The sequence below is a fragment of the Castor canadensis genome, chromosome 2 (genome assembly GCF_047511655.1).
Source record: "Castor canadensis chromosome 2, mCasCan1.hap1v2, whole genome shotgun sequence".
NCBI classification, from domain to species: domain Eukaryota; kingdom Metazoa; phylum Chordata; class Mammalia; order Rodentia; family Castoridae; genus Castor; species Castor canadensis.
Window position 1 is genome coordinate 178,347,061 of NC_133387.1, and position 22,477 is coordinate 178,369,537.

Genomic DNA, 22,477 nt, shown 5'->3' on the forward strand with positions numbered 1-22,477 from the left:
CATATGTAAATATCACAATGTAAGCCCCTGTACAATTATTATATCAGAATTAAAAATGTTTTTTAAAATCCTGCCCAAAGGAAAGGTACAAAAGAAAAGATATAACAAAACAATTCCCAATAGTTTGAGACAAAACTTTATGGGAACAACATGATGTATACTGAGCAAGGTGTTTAGATAATTATAAGGTCTATTCTCCCTGGCTTCATTATCATACACTTGAGGGTTGTGGGAAGCTGAAATTCCAAAGAACTCCCTCTGCATGAGGGACAGATGGAGATGCTGTGTTCTGCTGATGTAATAGCACTCAAATTCTAGGCAAGGCTCCTCTGAAAACAGGATGTAACTCCAGGATGACAACAGAGCAGTGAACATCTAATGCATGACAGAGTAAATTATGAGGGCATAGGTATCACACTTCTGTAATATGTATAAAATACTACATACTCAATGAGAACAGGGTTTGGATTCGATGTCTACAATAGCCATAATTTAGGGAGTATCCTTACAGTCTGTTATGTGCCCCACAGAAACTGCAAGTCATGTTCTGAAAGATTCATTCTGAAAGAACAGGCAACAAGAAAACACAAGAATAGGATGAGACTGAACTTCTAAATCTTTCTCTGATTTATGAGACAAGACCAACATAGGCTGGCCAGATGATAATGATACTTCAAGAAAGGAAACAGCTATTTACTCTGTCTGTGGATGTCAGTTTTGTTCTGTAAGAAGATGACAGAGAAGACAGACTATTTCAACCAGACTGGGGTAAGCCACTTCTTCCTGGAGGGTCTCATGTACACAGCTGAACATTCTACCTTCTTCTTCCTGCTCTTCCTTCTCATATATAGCATCACAGTCACTGGAAATGTCCTCATTCTCATCACTGTGGGTTATGACCCTCACCTCCACTCCCCCATGTACCACTTCCTGGGCCACCTCTCCTTCCTGGATGCATGTTTGTCAACAGTGACAGTGCCCAAGCTCACGGCAGGTCTTGTGACTCTGGATGGAAAGGTGATCTCCTTCCAGGGCTGTGCTGTACAGCTTTACAGCTTCCACTTCCTGGCCAGCACTGAGTGCTTCCTATACACAATCATGGCCTATGACCGCTACCTGGCTATCTGTCAGCCCCTGCACTATCCAGTGGCCATGAACAGGCAGCTCTGCATAAGGCTGGCTGGAAGCACTTGGGCCATAGGTACCATCCATTCTATAATTCATACCTCCCTCACTTTCCACCTGCTCTACTGTGGGCCTCACCACATTGCCTACTTCTTCTGTGACATCCCCCCTGTGCTGAAACTCGCCTGTGAAGACACCAGCATTAATGAGCTTGTTGTACTTGCAAACATTGGCATTGTGTCTGCAGGCTGCTTGATCCTCATCGTCATATCCTACATCTTCATTGTGGCCGCCGTGTTGCGCATCCGCACAGCCGAGGGCAGGCAGCGGGCCTTCTCCACGTGCACCGCCCATCTCACAGTGGTCCTCCTGTACTATGTGCCACCTGTCTGTATCTACCTGCAGCCTAGCTCCAGCGGGCCAGGAGCAGGCGCCCCTGCTGTCTTCTACACCATAGTCACTCCCATGCTCAACCCTTTCATTTACACTCTGCGGAACAAAGAGATGAAGAGAGCTCTGAGAAGGCTGCTGTGCAGAGGCTCCAGAGAGTCATCAGCAGACAGCCCACCTCCCTAACCAGCACTGTCATTCTACTTTGCTACTCAGGAATGCAACTTGCAAACCTTATCTTGAGTAAGGAAATTGACTCAAGTGGAAATTGGAATAACAGAGTTTCAAATCAGCTATGTTTTCCCTGCTTAGGTCATGCAGCCTACCAAAAATGTCTTCATAGACATAAAAGGTGATGTTAAGGCTATTTCCAAAATCCAAGCTCTACAATACACAGGTATGTGACATGCTGCTCAAATCCTCAAGTATTTTAGTATTTTTTAACTTTTTATGAACTAATTCTATGAAATTATAACACTTCAAATAAATCTAGAAGCAAAATTATAGGTTACAAATAATAATATGAATAATTGTACATTTGTCACCCATCTAATGGAAGAGACCACATTTTATTGGAAGGATAAAATACAGCTACAAGCCAGGCACCTGTGACTCACACCTGCAATCCTAGCTGCTTGAGAGGCAGAGATCCAGAAGACTGAAGTTCAAAGCCAACCCAGGCAAACAGTTCCCAAGACCTTATCTTGAAAATACCCAACACAAAAAAGAGTTGGAAGAGTGGCTTAAATGGCAGAATACCTGCCTAGCAAGGATAGGCCCTGAGTTCAAACCCCAGTACCACCAAAAAAAAGAAAACCTACAAGTAAAAAAAGTAACTTGCCCAAGTTCACTTGAGAAAGTGTCATTACCTCATATTTCCTATTCCACTTAGAAGGCAACTAAGACCATCTATTCTGATTGACCACACATAAATTTTTGAATCTGTTAGACTTATGAATATTCTAATCTTGATTCCACTAGTCACTACATAAATAATTTTGTATAAATTTTATCATTCTTGGAGCTTCAGTTTAAGTAAAAACAATTTAGTTAAAAATAACTATGTTATCAGAGAACAGGACGGTGGGACAGGTTCTGCCTGGAGGTGAGGGGATTGGCACTGGTGGATGGGGGGGAGGTGGCAGGGGAAAGGGTAAGGGAACAAATATAGAGCAAATAATGAATACATATGTATGTAAAGGCAAGAATTATATCAGTTGAAACTGTTCCAGGAATCAGGTGGTGGTGGATAAGAGCAGTGAAAGGGGGTGAATCCAAGTATGATATACTTGATACAAGTAAGAACATTTGCAAGTGATACAGTACACCTCCACCCAGCACAACAATAAAAATATTTTAAATAAATTTTTAAAAATAACTACCTTATTGGGTTTTACTAGGTGTAAAGGTTCAAGCTTTCTCTGGAAGATTGGCAGTTTTGATATCTTCATTTAAAAAGCATTTCTAGAGCAACTACAAAAAGAGAATTCTAGACTTCAAGGCAGAAAATATAACTCTAGTATAAGTAATTTTCCATATAGTGGGAAGAGTTTTGATGTGTAATGAAATGAGAGAATGACCCTAAACTGTTTTATGAAAAGGGCTAAACCAAAGATCCTAGATTATGCACAAGGCATTCTATCTTTTTTGTTTGTACTCTTCTTCATCATCTACAGGAATACGCTCATCCTAAGAAGTCATAGAAATAAAACAAGGCACGACATATTCTTTATAATAAACTTACCAGTTAGGAATGTAGATTTTGTATCTAGAAAGAAAAGAAAATGGAAATTATTAATGCCAATCATTTCCTTTCATATAATTCTATTTTCTGTTTGATTATGAGATTTAGGAAGCTTTGTATAATTATACTATTATAGAGTGATTAAAGGATATAGAGGACTAGAAAATTAATTTTTATTAATTACAATAAAAAACTTGACAAAGGAAGAAAACTACATAAGATTATCATTTTCCCAGCCTCCCTACTGTATAGATAATGCCTGAACTGATATTTCTGTGTAATAAGTATATGTCAAATATACAGGAGCTAAAAGCATTATTTGTAGAAGATGATTTACAGGGAAGGTGTTCCTACAAAAGTGACTAATTAAGCATTATTATTTATTGGTCACCCTATGGTATGGAATTTCTGAGGCAGAATTTCACCAGTATTCTTGAAGTTGGAGTGTATGAAGAAATTATGATGTATGTAATCAAGAGAACAAAGTATCCTCATACAGTGAAGGACTTCCATAGTAGCAATTGCACTCAAGCAATGAATGTGCAAGTGATTTATGATTCCATGCTATTATTCAAATAATGTCAAGATCTGTAAATATCATTGTGTTCACTCCTTTCACTGGTACTGCTAGAAATTTAATAAAATGCCATTTCTTTAAAAATATTCTGTTACTTAGAATTTTTTGTAGGCAAGTTAACATCCTCCTTGCATTTAAATTATTGTTAATAGTTTGTCATATGAATTAAAGTAAATTTCAGAAAACACTACAAAAAGAAGAGTACAGACTATAAAGAAGTCATGATGAGGTAACATTTGTTCAGGAATGTTACAGAAATGCATAAACTTTGGAATGAAATTCTCCAGAATCAGTTTTATCACTCTTTAATCAAGGAGATTGTCTTTGAGATAAGGATCTCAATTCTTAAACTTAGGTCATCCTCCCTACACACACTTAAAATTTATAAAATTCTAAAATATTGGGGTAAATTATGTTTTCCCAAAGTGATCACAGCAATATTTTTCATCTCAGTATCACAGACCTGTCTCCTACTTGATCTTAAGAGAAAGACATTAGGCTTTCATGATTAAGTATAATGTTAGATGTAGGATTTTCATAGATGTCCTTTCTCAGTTTCCTTTTGTTCTTAATTTATTGATTTTTTTTAGCATGAATGAATGCTGGATATTGTCCAAACCTTTTTATTCATCTATTCAAATGATTATAAACTGTTAATATAATAATAAAACTGTTAATATGGTGTACTACCATATTTCATATTTAATGTTAAATCAATCTGCATTCCTTGAATGTCTTCCAGTAACTCAGCATATATTATCTTTTTATGCACTTTTGAATTTGGTGTGCTAAAAATATGTTGTCTTGTGTATATTGATTTATAGATTTAATTTATTGAAATGACTGTTAACTTTTGGTATCAGAATAACACTGATTTCACAAACTGAGATGGCAAGAAGTCTAAACTCTTCAACGCTCGATAATTGGCATCATTTCTTCCCTTAGTACTTGGTAGAAACCAGTAGTGTGATGACTTTCATACACTGTACTTCTACTTCCATATCTGTTAATAATTCCATAATACATTATTATTTTTATTATATAATTTTTTTAATTACACAATATGAAAATGGCTTCATATTTACCTATCTAGCTATCATTTCTATTGTTTCATATTCCTTTGTCTAGACATAGGTATGAATCAAGCATTATTTTCCAAAGTTTTAAGTGACTTCCTATAACACTCTGGCACTTAAAGTCTGATGGTGATGGATTCTTTTTGACTGTTGTTTCTGGAAATATTTGTTTTTACAATGTTATTAAACTTTTATTTTTTCAATAAATGTAAACTCATGGGCTGATTTAAAAAAGGAATGTGCACAAGACGGCAGAATAGGAGTTTCAAGTGCTCATTCTATTACAGAACCATCAATTTGAATAACTGTGCATACATAAAATTATCCTTGCGAAGTTAAGGCATTCAGGTGACAGAATGTAGGTGGAGCAGAGAGATAAAAAGAGGAGGGAAAGTGTCACTTCCCAGGTCACTCTTTCCCTAAACTCAGACAGCATAGCAAGGATGTCGACACCCTCCTTACAAGATCCGAGAGTAATACCAGAACTAGCATTGCTATGAAAACCAGAACCAGGTTTTCCTCAAGGAAACTTTGTATCAGCCCCACACAAATTAGCCGAGTGATGAATGATAAAGATAAGAACATAAATAATTGAAATAGAGACTATAAAAACAACAGAAAATAGCAATGAAATGAGTTATTTTTTTAAAAGAAAGCAAATAGACAAAACTTTAGCTAAACCAACTAAGAAAAAAGAGAAGTCTCAAATGAAAGAAATTATAAATGAGAAAGATTATACCATACAAATACAAAGAATCATAAGAGACTACTATTAACAATTATTCATCAATAAATTTGATAACCTAGAAGAAATTCATAAATATCCAGAAACATTCAACCTATCAAGAATCATAGAATCTGAACTGACAAATAATAGAGGAGATTGAATTAACAATACAAAGTCTGTCATCAATAAAAATCCAGAACCTGGTGGCTTCAATGGTAAATTCTTCCAAACATTTAAAGATGAATTGATGCCGATTCTCAAATTAAAAAAAAAACTAGCCAGCATTACTTTAAAAGAATTTTTTTCTTTTTTTTATTTTATTATTCATATATGCATACAAGGCTTGGGTCATTTCTACCCCCTGCCCCCACCCCCTCCCTTACCACCCACTCTGCCCCCTCCCTCTCCCCCCAACCCCCTCAATACCCAGCAGAAACTATTTTGCCCTTATTTCTAATTTTGTTGTAGAGAGAGCATAAGCAATAATAGGAAGGAACAAGGGTTTTTGCTGGTTGAGATAAGGATAGCTATACAGGGAGTTGACTCACATTAATTTCCTGTGCGTGTATGTTACCTTCTAGGTTAATTCTTTTTTATCTCACCTTTTCTCTAGTTCCTGGTCCCCTTTTCCTATTGGCCTCAGTTGCTTTTAAGGTATCTGCTTTAGTTTCTCTGCATTAAGGGCAACAAAACCAGCAATACCACTCTTGGGGATATACCCAAAAACTGTGACACAGGTTACTCCAGAGGCACCTGCACACCCATGTTTATTGTGGCACTATTCACAATAGCCAAGTTATGGAAACAGCCAAGATGCCCCACCACTGACGAATGGATTAAGAAAATGTGGTATCTATATACAATGGAATTTTATGCAGCCATGAAAAAGAACGGAATGTTATCATTTGCTGGTAAATGGATGGAATTGGAGAACATCATTCTGAGTGAGGTTAGCCTGACCCAAAAGACCAAAAATCATATGTTCTCCCTCATATGTGGACATTAGATCAAGGGCAAACCCAACAAGGGGATTGGACTTTGAGCACATGATAAAAGCAAGAGCACACAAGGGAGGGGTGAGGATAGGTAAGACACCTAAAAAATTAGCTAACATTCGTTGCCCTTAATGCAGAGAAACTAAAGCAGATACCTTAAAAGAATTTTAAAGAAAAAAATTTATGAATGTTCAAATGTCCATACAACCCAAAGAAATCCACAGATTCAATGCAAACTCTATCAAAATTCCAATGGTGTTTTTCATAGAAATAGAAAAAATGTCCAGAAATTCATATAGAAGCATGAAAGATCTCAAATACCCAAAGTAATTTTAGCCATGAAAACAAAGCTAGAGACATCACACTAACGGATTTCAACATGTATTACAAAGCCACTGTAAACAAAGTATTATGGTATTGACAGAAAAAGTGGACACAAAGATGAATGTAATAGAGAGCCAGAAATAAACCCATCCAAATATGATCAACTGTTCTTCAAAAAGGTTCAAAATAGAGAAAGGGAAGGAAACCTAAAATTTGAATATGGTTGATGTATGTGCTCACTGTAGAGGAGTGAATATAGTAATCTTAAACTGGCAGAGGCCACTATGGGAAGTTGACCAGGGAGTATTGAAGAGGTCTGGTAGAGATGAACCAATTTGGATTGCAATACACAAGTGCATGGAAGCAATGCTAGGAATCTCTCTGTGCCACTATCTTTGTCACAAACTACCAAAAACACTATGTTTATCTTATTATCTCTTATGTTTTCTCTTCAACAAAATCAGATACAAAAGGGTGGAATGGGGTGGGGGAATGTTGGCCCACACAATATATATACATATGAGTAAACGTAAAAATGATAAAATAAAAATAAGGTTCCAAGAGTACACAATGAGGTAATGATAATCTCTTCAGTAAATTGTGAAGGATATCCATATGCAAAAGAATACAATTGCACCCTTAAATCATCTAAAAAAATACTTCATAGAAGATTAAAAACTTAATACCTGGAACTATAAAATTTCTAAAAGAAAGCACAAGAGAAAAGGTCCTTAAAATTTGTTTTGGTAATCATTTCTTGAACAAAACTTAAAAACACTGGCAACAAATGCAAAAAAAGGTGTTATGGTTTGGATACAGTTTGGGTATGTCCTTCAGATGTTTCTGTGCTGGACCCTTGGGTTTCAGTGAGGTGATGCTGAAAGGTTGTAGAAACTTTTAAGAGGTAGGGCCTAGTAGAAGAGAATTAGGTCATGGGGGCATGCTTTCAAAAGGGATTAATATAGTTTTTTGGATTTTTTTCCAGTACTGGAGTTTAAACTCAGGGTTTCATGTTTAGTAAGCAGGTGCTCTACCACCTGAACCATATCCCTAGTCCACAGTTTTTGAGGTACCCTGGTTAGTTCTCAAAAGAGCAAATTGTTATAAGTTAAGGTTATGCCATATAGTTGGCTCCTTCAGCACATGGATGTTTCACTGTGTGATATAGTTGTGTAGCCAAGGAGTCCTTTACCAGAGGATAAACAGCTGGTACTGCCTTATCTTGGACAATTAGCCTCCAAATCTGTAAACTAAGTAAACCGATTTTCTTCCCAAGTTTCTCATCCTCAGGTATTTTGTTATAGCCATAGAAAAATTAATTGACACAAGAGGACAAGTGGGACTGAACCAAACCAAAAAACGTCTGTATATCAAAAGAAATAATAACAAAATGTAAAGGTAATTTACAAGATAGAAGAAAATATTCATAAGCCATATACCTGACAGAGTTAATATCCAAAATATGTTGAGAATTTCAACAGCTCAATAGCAAATGAAATAAAGTAACACAATTTAAAAATGTTCCAGCTAGTGTGGTGGTTCATGCCTGTAATCTCAGAACTCAGAAGGCTGAGGCAGGAGGATTACATGTTCCAGGTTAGCCTGGGATACATAGCAAAACCCTATCTCAAAAAAAAAAAAGTTAAAAGGAACTGAATGGATATTTCCCCAAAAAATGCATACACATAACAAAATAGGTATCACTGATACTGTGATTTAGAATAAGAAATATATATTTGTGCTTCATTTTCAGCTCTTGTTGCAAAGCTCTTAAAATCACTGGAATATCCAAAATGATAAGTGTCTTTTTGTGTATTTATGAGGTGACTGATGACCAAGGCCTCCTTGATAGCCTCAAGATGGGGATTGGTTTTTCAGGGGAACCAACCATGCAATAAGATGGTTCCTATTATCAGTCCCACCCTCAACCCCACCCCTAGATCCCTGGGGAAAATAAAGGGCCTCAAGGTTGAGTTAATCACCAATGGCCAATGATCTAACTAGTCACACCTATGTAATGAAGCCCCCATTAAACTCCAAAAGGACAGGGTTCAGAAAGTTTCTGGGTTGTTGAATAAGAACATGTACACTTGCTGGTAGGAGGTGTGTCCCAGCTCAACAGGGAGATGAGCTCTCCAGCTCAGGTCCCTTCTGAACCTTTCTCGTTGCATTTCTTCCACATGGCTGTTCCCAAGTTATATCCTTTAATAATAAAAAGTAATAGTATATGCTTTCCTGTATCCTGTTAGTCATTACTAAAAGACCACACACAAAGAAGGGTTGTGAGAACCCCTGAATTATAAACAGTCAAAAGCACAGTTAACAATATGAATTTGTAATTGCCATCTGAAGTGGGGTGAGTCTGGTGGGAATGACTGACCTAGCATTCTTTTCAGGTCAATAGTGTGAGAATTTAATTAAGCTTTCAAATACCAAGCAAGTGTCATAGAATTTGTTGATAGGGGTAAAATTCCACCCATCTGGTCACAGAAATGTTCTGTGTTGCATATAAGCATAAAGAAAAACAGTTAATAGTGAGCACTCTGCAAATCTACATCCAGAGAAAACAATTGATTTTTCCTATATACAAACACTAAATATTTGGAAATACAAATCAAAACCACAATGAGGTGGCACATCATATATCTTAAGAAGGCTTTTATTGGGCTAGCAGAGTGGCTCAAGTTGTAGAATGCCTGGCTAGCAAGCTCAAGGCCCTGAGTTCAAACCCCAGCACACCAAAATTAGTTTTGTAATTGCACCTTTCTAAAAAAAAAAAAAAAGAAGGCTTTTATTAAAAATTTAAAAAATAATTGTTGATGAGGATGTGCAATGAAAGAAAACACTAGCCCACTGTTGGTGAGGATGTAAATAGATACAGCAAATGTGAAAAAAAACTATTAGGGTTCTCAAAAAATTAAAAATAGAGCTAACATCTTAACCAGCAATCTCATTTCTGATATATATGCAAAAGAATTGAAATCAGGATCTCAAAGAAGTATCTGTGCTCCCATGTTCATTGCAGCACCCTTCGTTGTAGCCAAACAAAGAAGCAAACTAAACATCCATCAATGGGCAAATATATAAAGACAGTGTGGTATACACATGCATAGGAAAATTCAGTCCAGGCACAGGTGTCTCAAGCCTGTAATCCTAGCTACTCAAGAGACAAAGATCAAGAGAATCATGGCTGCCTAGCAAGCATTGAAGCCCTGAGTTCAAACCTCAGTACCACCAAAAAAAATATGGCAAAGAGAATCATGGTTTGAAGCCATCCTGGGCAAATAGTTTGAGAGACCCGCATCTCAAAAATACCCAACACAAAAAAGGGATGACAAAAGTGGCTCAAGTGGTAAGAGTGCCTATCTAGCAAGCTTTGACTTCAAACCCCAGTATCACTAAAAATATATATAAAATAAAATAAGAAGAAACAAAATCCAGCATTCATAAAGGAGGAACTTCTACCTTTTTCAATAAGGACAAACCTGAAGCACATAATAATATGTTAAATAAACCAGATGCAGAAGGGCATAATCTTATTTATATATGGAATCTTAAGGAAAAAAGAACAAACTCAATTATCGAAAGTAAAGGGGTGGGGTAAGTGGGGAGAAATTAAAGAAATTATGCAAAATTTCAGCTATTCAAGATACCCTAGAGATCTACTGCACTTAAAAGTTTTACCAAGATGATAAATCTTATGTTAAGAGTTCTTAAAACAAAAACAAGTGAATTATTTAATTAATGCAAAAAGTAGAAGAAGCTTTTGGAGGTGATGGATATGTTTATGCCATTGATTGTAGGGATGATTATACAGTTATATACTTACTTCCAAACTCAACAAAATGTATGCATTAAATAAGTACAGCATTTATATGTCAGTCATACCTTCATAACATGTTTTTTAAAGAATTCCTTTGAATTCCTTCAATGTGTTCATTAGAACTCAACACAGTTCAGGAAAGAATTGGTAAGCTTAAAAACAGGTTCATAGAAATTTCCCAAACTCTAATTTTACAAGAAAAAAGTAAAAATAGATAACAGTGCATCCAATAACTTTAAAACAATTTTTGAAGTATGAAATATACATAATTGGAACAACTTAGATGGGTTTATCCTCATTGTATACATACACTCCAGTGTGTTACCGTTGCCCTGGTAGTGAGAATTTAGATTGTTTCCAGGCTTTATTTTTACAAATGAAGCTGCTGTGACTTCATATACAAAACCTTCTGTGATATGTATTCTTTCATCTTAGATAAGTACATAGGAGTAAAATACCTGGATTGTATGGCGCATGTATGTTTAACTCTTAAAAAAAAACTTTCAAATTGTTTGCCATCATGTTTGCCATTTATTGCTAACAGCAGTGCATAAGGGCCAGTTCCTGTACAACAATACCCAGGCATTAAAATGACCATGCTCTCTCTCTTTCTCTTTCTCTCTCTCTCTCTCTCTCTCTCTCTCTCTCTTTTTAAATACTGGGGATCAAACCCAGGGCACCAAGCTTGACAGGCAAGTGCTCTACCTTTTGAGTAAAACACTCAGTCCCATGCTGTGTTTATAATTTCATACATTCCAATAAATATATAATGGATTTCTCTACAGGTTTAATTTTCATTTCTCTAATGACTATTGATATGGAGATTTTATATTGGGATGTTTGGGTTTTTATCATTGAACTTTAAGACTTCTTTAGATAATTCAAATGTAAATTATATACATATTATTATTTACTATATTTTCCCTTAGTCCATTCTCTTAAGTGTCTTTTTCTTTTTCTTTTTCTTTCTTTCTTTCTTTCTTTCTTTCTTTCTTTCTTTCTTTCTTTCTTTCTTTCTTTATTTATTTATTTATTTATTGGTGAGATTGAACTCCAGGCTTCATGCTTGCAAAGCAGGCACTGTAATGCTTGAGCCACACATCCATTCCATTTTTCTCCAGCTATTTTTTGCAGATGGGATCTTGCAAACTATTTGCCTTGGCTTGCCTCAAACCATGATCCTCCCTATCTCAGCCTTCCAAGTAGCAAGGATTACAGGCATGAGTCACCAGCACCTGGATCTGAAAATCTTAATGCTGATGAGTTTTGATGTATCTGCATTTTATTATGAATTGTGTGTTTTGAGTGGCATATTTAAGAACTCTGCCAATCCCAAAGTCCCAAGTTTCTCTTTTGCTTCCTTCTCAAAGTTTTATGGCTTTATGTGTTATATTAGGTCTATAATCCATTTTTAATTAATTTTTCTAGATAGTGTGGACTATTGGTCTAAGTTAATTTTTGCATGTGTGTATCTCATTATTCTAACACCATTTGTGCACAAGTAATTCAGACTCAAGGTAATCAACAATGATACAGGAAGAGATTGCTGGTGGTTGGGTGTAACCACTGGGCACTGATAAATGACTTTACACTTCTAAGAAGAGTGAGTTGAATGAGTTCTTCTGTTTCCATTTTCTTGTCTTCCTGTGGAAATGTTATATTTAGCTCTATTTTTACCCATTCTGTTGGTTTTTTTCTTCCTAGAATTCTTAGCCTCTTTCCATTATGACTGCCTTTCCGTTTGGAAGACTTCCTTTAGCCATTCTATGAGGCTAGGTATGCTTAGACTAAATTATTTTGCATTTCCTTCATCTGGGAATGGTTTTATATCCTCTTATTCTGAAAGATTACATCAATGGATAAAGAACTCAAGATCAGTTGATCTTTCCTTCAGCACTTGAAAATACTGAATCACTTTCTTTGTTATAATTATTGCAAATGAGTAATCTGCTGTCATTCTAATTATTGTGTCTCAATAGACTATTTGCCATTTCTCTCTACTTGCATTAAATTTTAATAATTTTTTATGTTTTGTGTGTGTTTTAATATTCAAAGTTTTGTATGATTAGTTATAGCATAGATTTCTTTGAGCTCATTTTGTTTTGAGTTTGCCAGGTGTTGGATCAGTGGGCTTATGTCTTTCATTAAATTTGAGACATTTTTAGCTACTATACTTTTGAATACTGTTTTCAGGCTTACATTCTCCTCTTGGCTTTCTGTGATTCCAAAAACATAGGTGTTACATATTTTGTACTTCTCCACAGGCCTCTGAGGCTCTGTTTACTTTTGTTTAATCTTTTTTGTCTATCAAATAGTTTTGTCTGTTGTATAGTCTCTCTTGACTTGCCTTTGAGTTCATTACTTCTTTACCTCATTGCATCCAATTTATTCTTAAACCTAGTTGGTGAACGCAAATTTCATTTATTTCAAAATTTAGTTTTATAAGTGTCTTTATTTTTTCCAAAAATAAAATTAAAATTTTAAAAATTTAGATGTAGCCTAACATAGATTAACATGTTTAATCAACTGTTTTAAATATGATACTGGTAATATGCTGAAATTCTAAAATCCTTTGTTTACTATTTTTCTAAATTTTTATTTTGATATAATTATTTATTCATGTACAAGAAGTGATACACATTATCCTGTGTACACATTATCCAGTTCCCCCCATACTCTCATAATAACATCTTGCAAGATAATAGCACAAATCACAATTAGTTTCTTAGCATTGGCCATTTATATCCATGCCCACTAATCTTTATTTTTCTTTTCTTTTCTTCCTTTCTTCCTTCCTTCCTTCTCTCTTTCCTTCCTTCCCTCCTTCCTTCTTTCCTTAACCTTTTTCCTTTGGCCATACTAGGTATTGAACCCAGAACTTTATGCATGCAAGGCAAGCACTTTACCAGTGAATTACATCCATGGCTCCCTACCTCTTTCTTGACACTTGCCAACTACTGATGTGTTTTCTATTTCCATAATTTAATCATTTCAGGGATGTTATATAATTGGAAAATAAAGTATGTAACCCTTTGACAAGGACTTTCTCACTTACTTAATTCTCTGAATACTAATCTAGATTGCTACATGGTAGCAATAATTTGTTGCTTTTAATTGTTGAGTTCTGTATCAAATTCTGTTGATTCAGAAGTATAATAATTTATTTAGCCATTCCTATTTGAAAAGAAATCTCAATTATCTCCAAAATCAATATTAACCTTTGACTATCATGAAAAAAGTGGCTGTAACATTTATGCATGGGTTTTTGTATGAAATTGTCTTCATTTTTCTAGAACTAATTCCCAGGAATATAATTACCTAGTGAAATGGTAGTTACATGTTTAATGTTTTTTAAAAATAAACTGTCAAACTGTCTTTCTGAGTAGCTATGGGATCATTTCACATTTCTTCAAGCAATGTACAAGTGATCCAATTTCTCCACATCTGTACTAGTATTGAGTGTTGTTATTACATTTTATTTTAGCCAATTTGATAGGTGTGGAGTAATATCTCACTGTGGTTTTCATTTTTATTCCCTTAATGACTAAAGATATTGAACGTTTTTCTTCAGTGTTATTTCCAAGTGAATATATCCCTCAGTTAAGTGATTCTTCATACATTTTCACAATTTTCTAATAAGACTGTTTGGTTATTTTTAAACTGTAGAGTTTTAAAAGTTCTTTTTACATGAGGTACATACAGGAAGTGCTCTATGTAACATGAAGTTTACAAAAATTTTCTCAAAGTCTGTAGCTGCTCTTTTCATCCTTTAACAAAGTATTTTTACAAAGCAAAGGATTTTAATTTTAATTTCATCCAATTTATGTGTTTTTCCATTTCTGGATCATGCTTTGGGTATCAAGTCTGAAACTCTCTGCCTGGGCTAGGATATAGCTCAGTGGTAGAGAATTTACCTAGCATGTATAAGACACTAGGTTTGATCCTCAGCACTGCAAAAGGAAAAAATAAATGATAAATGAATAAATAAAGAAATATCCAATTGATCTTCAACAAAGGAGCCCAAAAACACATGATGGAGAAAAGACAGCCTCTTCAACAAAGGCTGCTAGATATCCACATGTAAATGACTGAAACTATATCCTTGTCTTTCACCCTGTACCAAAATTAACTCAAAGTGGATCAAAGACCTTAAAAGGCCTGAAATTCTGAAAAAACTCCAAGAAGCAATAGGAAATACACTGGAACAGACAGGTATAGGGAAGGACTTCTTAAACAGAACTCAAAAGGCTCAGCATCTGAGAGAAACAATGAACAAATGTGACTGCATCAAACTAAAGAGCTTCTGCACAGCAAACAGTCACCAGACAAGAAGCGGCCCACAGAATGAGAGAAAATCTTTACCAGCTACTCATCCAATAAGGTACTAATATCCAGAATCTACAGGAAACTCAAACAATTCAGCCCCCAAAGAATCAACACCACAATGAAGAAATGGGAGCATGAATTAAACAGGGAATTCCCAAAGGAAGAGGTACAAATGGCCAGTAAATACATGAAGAAGTGTTCAGTTTCCATCGTTATAAAAGAGATGCAAATGAAAACTTAAAATTCATCTCACCCCAGTTAGATTGGCCATAATCAAGGGTAATAACAACAAAAAATGCTAGTGAGGATGTGTTGAAACAGGAACCCTTATACACTACTGATGGGAACACAAGTTAGTACAATCACTATGGAAAGCAGTATGGAGACTCCTCAAAAAACTAGACATAGCACTACCATGTGATCCAGTAATACTGCTCCTGGGCATCTACCCAAAAGAACGTAAGAGAGGACACAGTAGAGACACCTGTATACAGATATTCATCACAGCACTATTCACGATAGCCAAGCTCTGCAAACAACCCAGATGACCTAAAACTTATGAATGGATCATGACACTGTGGTACATATACACAATGAAATACTACTCAGCCACAAGAAATAATGACATGGGGTTTGAAGGTAAATGGATGCAACTGGAGGACATCATGCTAAGGGAAGTTAACCAGGACCAGAAACACAAAAGATGTATGTTTTCTCTCACATGTGGAAGATAGACCCAAAGATAAACATATATACAAAAACAAACATGATCATATACAAACTTATATGTAGAACATGTTTGTTGCCAACTATACATCAGACAAAGGACTAATAACCAGAATATATAGGGAACTTAAAAAACTAAATTCTCCCAAAACTAATGAACCAATAAAGAAATTGGCAAGTGAACTGAACAGAACTTTCTCAAAAGAAGAAATTCAAATGGCCAAAAAACACATGAAAAAATGCTCACCATCTCTAGCAATAAAGGAAATGCAAATTAAAACCACGCTAAGATTCCACCTCACCCCTGTTAGAATAGCCATCATCAGCAACACCAACAACAACAGGTGTTGGCGAGGATGCAGGGAGAAAGGAACCCTCTTACACTGTTGGTGGGAATGTAAACTAGTACAACCACTCTGGAAAAAAATTTGGAAGCTACTTAAAAAGCTAGACATTGATCTACCATTTGATCCAGCAATACCACTCTTGGGGATATACCCAAAAGACTGTGACACAGGTTACTCCAGAGGCACCTGCACACCCATGTTTATTGCAGCACTATTCACAGTAGCCAAGTTATGGAAACAGCCAAGATGCCCCACCACCGACGAATGGATTAAGAAAATGTGGTATCTATACACAATGGAATTTTATGCAACCATGAAGAAGAACGAAATGTTATCATTTGCTGGTAAATGGATGGAATTGGAGAACATCATTCTGAGTGAGGTTAGCCTGACCCAAAAGACCAAAAATCGTATGTCCTCCCTCATATGTGGACATTAGATCAAGGGCAAACACAACAATGGGATTGGACTTTGAGCACATGATAAAAGTGAGAGCACATGAGGGAGGGGTGAGGATAGGTAAGACACCTAAAAAATTAGCTAGCATTTGTTGCCCTTAATGCAGAGAAACTAAAGCAGATACCTTAAAAGCAACTGAGGCCAATAGGAAAAGGGGACCAGGAACTAGAGAAAAGGTGAGATCAAAGAGAATTAACCTAGAAGGTAACACCTACGCACAGGAAATCAATGTGAGTCAATGCCCTGTATAGGTATCCTTATCTCAACCAGCAAAAACCCTTGTTCCTTCTTATTATTGCTTATACTCTCTCTACAACAAAATTAGAAATAAGGGCAAAATAGTTTCTGCTGAGTATTGAGGGGGTGGGGGGGAGAGGGAGCGGGTGGAGTGGGTGGTAAGGGAGGGTGTGGGGGCAGGGGGGAGAAATGACCCAAGCCTTGTATGCACATATGAATAATAAAAGAAAAAAAACAGTGGAACTACTCTATGGAACTTGGGGAAAGAAGGAAAGGAAAAAAAAACGATAGAGCATCAGTAATATTGCATATCATAAGATGTAAAGGTAGAGGACATAAAGGTATGTATTGAAAACTGTTGAAAAACAGGAGGTAGGAAGTAAAGGAGTAAGGGAGAGTATTCAAAGGTATTGAACAAACCACAGTAAATCACACCCACAGTTGGCTTACATTGAGACACCCCTTTGAACACCAACTTAAATATTAATAACAAAAATCAGGACTGAAAAATAGGCACAGTGTGGGGGGGGTTCTAGTGGGAGGGGAGAGGGTGAAGGAAGTAGATTAAGGTGGCAGTATATGGTTGATGGACTTCATATACCTATATAAAACAGAACTAAAACACCTCTTGCAATTGTTTTAAGTGGGGTGGGGAGTGGCTGAGGGGGAGAGATGATGGGGGCAATGTAAATAATATATAAGTCTAATTGGAATTGTCACTATGAATCCCCCCTGTATAATAAATATATCTTAATAAAAAAATTTATAATAAAAAACCCTGAGTTTGATCCACAGCACTGCAAAAGGAAAAAAAAAGATGAATAAATAAATAAATCTCTTTGCCTAAATATTTTTCACCTATTTTTTTATAAAAGTTCTATACATTGTGCTTTGCATATGCCTATAATCAATTTTCTATTATGTTATGAAGTTAATTTTTCTGGCTACAAATGTCCAATTGCTCTAGGACTATTTATGAAAAAAGTCTTTCTTTATTATGTAGCTTTTTCACTTTTTTTCAAAACTCACTTGCATATTTTTGGGTCTATTTTAGGGTTTACTATTCTCTTCCATTGTGCAATGTATCTATCCTTCCACTTATACAACATAGTCTTGATTATTGTAGCTACACAAGTTTTGAAGTCAGTTATAATGATTTTTTCTATTTTTTTATTCTTTCACAAATTATCTTGCTATACTAGCTTCTTTGCTTCTCCACATAAAATGTAGAAGCTTTTATATTTACAAAACAATCTTGCCAAGGTTTTGTTAGGATTTTTTTATTGTAGTATTAATTTGAGAGAAATTACAATCTTGAGTCTTCCAGCCTATCAAAATGTTATGCCTCTCCATTTATTTAGAACATCTTGCTAATAAATCTTATGTTATTTTCAGCACACTAGCCCTGAACATTTCATTAGATTTAAACCTAAATATTTAATTGTTCATGATTCTAAATGACATTGTTTTAATTTTGGTGTCAGTGTGCGTACTTGTCTAATACTTATATTAACATGGAAGAATTTCAAAATATTTACATTGAGTGAAGGAAGTCAGAAAAATGCATATGATATGATTCCATTTCTATAACATTACAGAAAATGCAAAAGAATCTACAATGACACAAAACTGGTTAGTGGTTGCTGGGAACAGGACAGAAGAATGGAAATAAGTGGCACAAGAGGATTACCAAGAAGATAGGGACAATTTAGGAGGTTATTAAGTCATGAAGAAAGAATCTTCATGAATGGATTAATACTGATTATCAAAAGGGTTTGAGGCTCTGCGTTCATTCACTTGAGCCACACCTCCAGTCCATTCTGCTCTGGTTATTTTGGAGATAAGGTCTTGCAAACTATTTGCCCAGGCTAGCCTCAAACCATGATCCTCCTGATCTTAGCCTCCCAAGTATAGATTAGAGATGTGAGCCACTGGTACTCAGTTTACACCACAAAACTTTATTATATTACCCATGAAAAAAATCAAGACTGAGAGAACATAAAATGAAAAAACTGCACAATCTAGAACTAAACCAAGATCACGTGGTTCCAAATCCAGTCTTCCTTCACATTGGAGACATTTGTACCAAGAGAGTGAAGAGACAAGATTGTGTTCCTGTTTGAGTAGGCATCCTGAAGCCTCTGACTTATCCTTCCTCAGACAATACCATTCTCCTGCAGGACATGATACTTTGATGCCATTCAAGTTTCATTGCTTCACAGATTTCAGTACAAACTCTTGGAAGGCTTTCATATCTCCAGGAACATATAAATGAACATAACAAGAACATAACAGAGAAGAGAATCTGTAATCCCAACTACTCAGGAGATTGAGGCAGGAGAACTGCTTGAGCCCAAACATAGTAAAAAGCTGTCTCTACAAAAGGGGGGAAGGTAAATCCTTTGTGTGATTAATATCGCATGGATTTTTACTGTGCTTTAATTAACATCCATTCTTTTCTCTTACAAAGCCTGAACACATCAATCTTATTTCCTAATTACTTTCCCCTTCTATGTTTACCCCTCTTCCACTATACCATAACCACACTCGATTATTTTCTTCCCCTCATAATCATTAAGAATATTACTGTGTCTGGGACTCTGCTCTGGCTCTTTCCTCTACTGGTGGCCCTTTCCCTCAACTCACATGCCACTTCCTCAGAAAAGGAAGTGTCACCACCCAATCAAAGTACCTGAAGATCCAATCAAAGTGAGCACACAGTTATTCTTTGTATCCTTAATGTTATTTAAGACTTTGCACAACACTTTTCTAATATATTCATATGTATCTTTGTTTATTTGTTCACTATCTGTCTCCTCTCCCTGCCCAGCTGCACCTCTTCTCCCTTACTATAAACAGCTAGCCCTGGGAGAGCACAGATAATCATTGTCTTCTTCACCACTGTGTCATTGATTTTTAAAAACAGAGCCTGTATATCAAAGATGGTGACAAGCTTCTGTACCAAAAGATTAAAAAGTCCCGTTTAGTGTCCTAATCTCACATTATATCAAGTATTTACTCTGATCAAGACCAGGGTCACCTTCATGTGTGAAAGTTCATTTCAGTAGTTCGTCTAAAATGGATTGGTTCCTTCCCTGTATAGCTATCCTTATCTCAACTAGCAAAAACCCTTGGTCCTTCCTATTATTGCTTATACTCTCTCTTCAACAAAATTAGAGATAAGGACAAAATAGTTTCTGCCTGGTAGCGAGGGGGTAGGGGGTGAGAGGAAGAGAGTGGAGGAAAGGGAGGGGGTGGGGGGAAGGGAGGAGAAATGACCCAAACATTATATGCACATATGAATAAAAGAAATAAATAAAAAGTAAAAAATAAAAAAAAACAGAGCCTGGTGCAGTATAGATGCTCAATTTCCATTTGCTGATTTAAAAAAAAACGTATCTGCAGTACCATGTAAACTTCTGAGACAAAAGGAAAAAGGTACATACAGAGGGAAAATGCACACCATCAAGATTTTAAGTCTATTTGAGAAAAGAACAAAATTCCCTCTTCTAATACTTGATTAACATTTTTAGTAAAATTCTTCCCAATGAAAACTTAGCATGTCTTCATACCCACATTCCGGCCTTGAAATACAGATGATAACACTTGATATAGGATTCCTTTATCATGGCTGCTTTAAGTGGCTATTTCAGTTTCCTGTCCTTAGAAACTAGGAACAGAAAAAAATCTTTGGCCTTCCTCTACCACATTGCCTTGAAAATAAAGTGAGAAAAGATCAGAGAATAGCATGAAGAGAACTTATACCATGCTTCTCCCTCTTTTTGGAAAAGCAGATTTACTTATTATTAAATATGTAAGAAAATGGTTGACTCTAAATCCACTAATGTCAATATCTCCATGACATGGCACAAAGGAACTCTAAAAATGTCCTAGCCAGAAATCATACAAACTTACCATTTCTGGATTTATATCATGCAACTTTTTCTACTTAAAACCTTATAACCTCTGAAAATAAGATGGAAAATAAACTATTCTCCCTAGCCTCTCATAAAGGATGTAGAACTGATCCTCGTCTTCTTTGTGTTATCTATACCTGTGAAATTATTTCTATACTTAACTTTATTTCCCCTATTATTGAAATCATTTATATTTTATTGTAATTTCTTATTCATCTCCCCACTTATATTATATTCCCTTACAGGGATTTGGCATCTATAACCAATATAGCTTCTATTTAGGTGAACACCCTTTTATTCAAAGTCTTATTCAATGCTACTTGAACATCTTTGTTCCTCAAACTATAGATAAAAGGATTCATCATTGGCCCCACAATGGTATAAAAAACTGTAGATACTTTATTTTGATCCAGAGACCCAACAGGAGATGGCTTAAAATATATGGAAGCTGATGATCCAAAGAAAAGTGAAACAGCAATCATGTGGGAGCTGCAGGTACTGAAGGCTTTGGACCTACCCTTTGTAGAATGGATTTGGAGAATATTGGAGAGGATCAGGGTGTAAGAAGCAATAATGGCAACACTGGGAACTATTATACCGATGCCCACTACAATAAACACGACCAGCTCATTAATGGAGGTGCTTGTGCAAGAGAGCTTCAGGAGAGGAGGGATGTCACACATATAATGATTAATGATGTTACCATCACAAAAGGTGAGCCTCAGCATGGATCCAGTATGGGCCATGGCACCCACAAACCCCATCACATACCCACTGACCATCAGCATGAGGCAGACCTGGGGAGATATGGTGATCCTGTAAAACAGAGGTTTACAGATGGCCACATATCGGTCATAAGCCATTGATGTCAAAATGCAGCATTCATCAATAACAAAGAAAGCAAAGAAAAAGAGCTGAGCCATGCACTCAGCATAAGAGATGATGTTCTGTTTTACAAATCCATGCAGCATTTGGGGGGTTATAACAGAGGAGTAGCAGAGATCGGTGAAGGAAAGGTTGAAGAGAAAGTAGTACATGGGAGTGTGCAGGTGAGGATTCAGACCAATCAGAACCATCAAGCCCAGGTTCCCCACCGCAGAGACCACATAGATTCCCAAGAAGAGGAGGAAGAGAGGCAGCTGGAGCTCTGGCTGTTGTGTTAAGCCCAGCAGGATAAACTCCGTCACTGAAGAGTCATTTCCTGAGGCCATTCTTTCCTGGGACATTCTGTGAGAAAGGAAGAAACAGTAACATGAAAATGAGATTCCAGTCTTTCCATTCAGACCCACAATGGAAAGATGAATTCAAGGATAGTATTTAGAGAATGTATGAAGATGAATATAAAAAAAATACAGAGAAGACCATTTCTGTGGGGTAAAGATTCAGGAAGCCAGTGACCACTCTTGGCTCTGCAACATCACTGCTCCACTTCTGCCTTATCAGTCCACCTCCCACATCAGGGTCAATAGTGGTCTCAGCAGAGGGAAGCAAAGATGAAGCAGTTCAAGGACTCACTGGCCACCGTGGATGACATTTGAAGAAGAGCAGAGAACATATGTATGTTCTCACTCACCTTTCTGCATCAGGACTTCAGAAGAGGACCTTGTTAACTCTTTTCACTTATTCTCATGGAGGGGCAAATAGCCTTGACTAATTGTAAGTATGAAGAGTTCAGAAAAGAGGT

The 22,477-nt window shown here is 36.2% G+C and overlaps 3 protein-coding genes across 3 annotated transcripts in view; 1 reads left to right on the forward strand and 2 right to left on the reverse strand.

Annotated features, from left to right (window-relative positions):
• LOC109674527 (olfactory receptor 10G9) overlaps window positions 1–22,477 on the reverse strand; it is a 249,077-nt gene that overhangs the window by 96,455 nt on the left and 130,145 nt on the right. The window lies entirely within an intron of this gene.
• On the forward strand, window positions 588–2,599 carry LOC141420881 (olfactory receptor 10S1-like). Its single transcript, XM_074066498.1, has one exon. The coding sequence runs from the start codon at window positions 709–711 to the stop codon at window positions 1,699–1,701; it is 993 nt and encodes a 330-aa protein (XP_073922599.1). The 5' UTR covers window positions 588–708; the 3' UTR covers window positions 1,702–2,599.
• Window positions 20,835–22,019, reverse strand: LOC109675455 (olfactory receptor 8B8-like). Its single transcript, XM_020152153.2, has one exon. The coding sequence runs from the start codon at window positions 22,017–22,019 to the stop codon at window positions 21,072–21,074; it is 948 nt and encodes a 315-aa protein (XP_020007742.1). The 3' UTR covers window positions 20,835–21,071.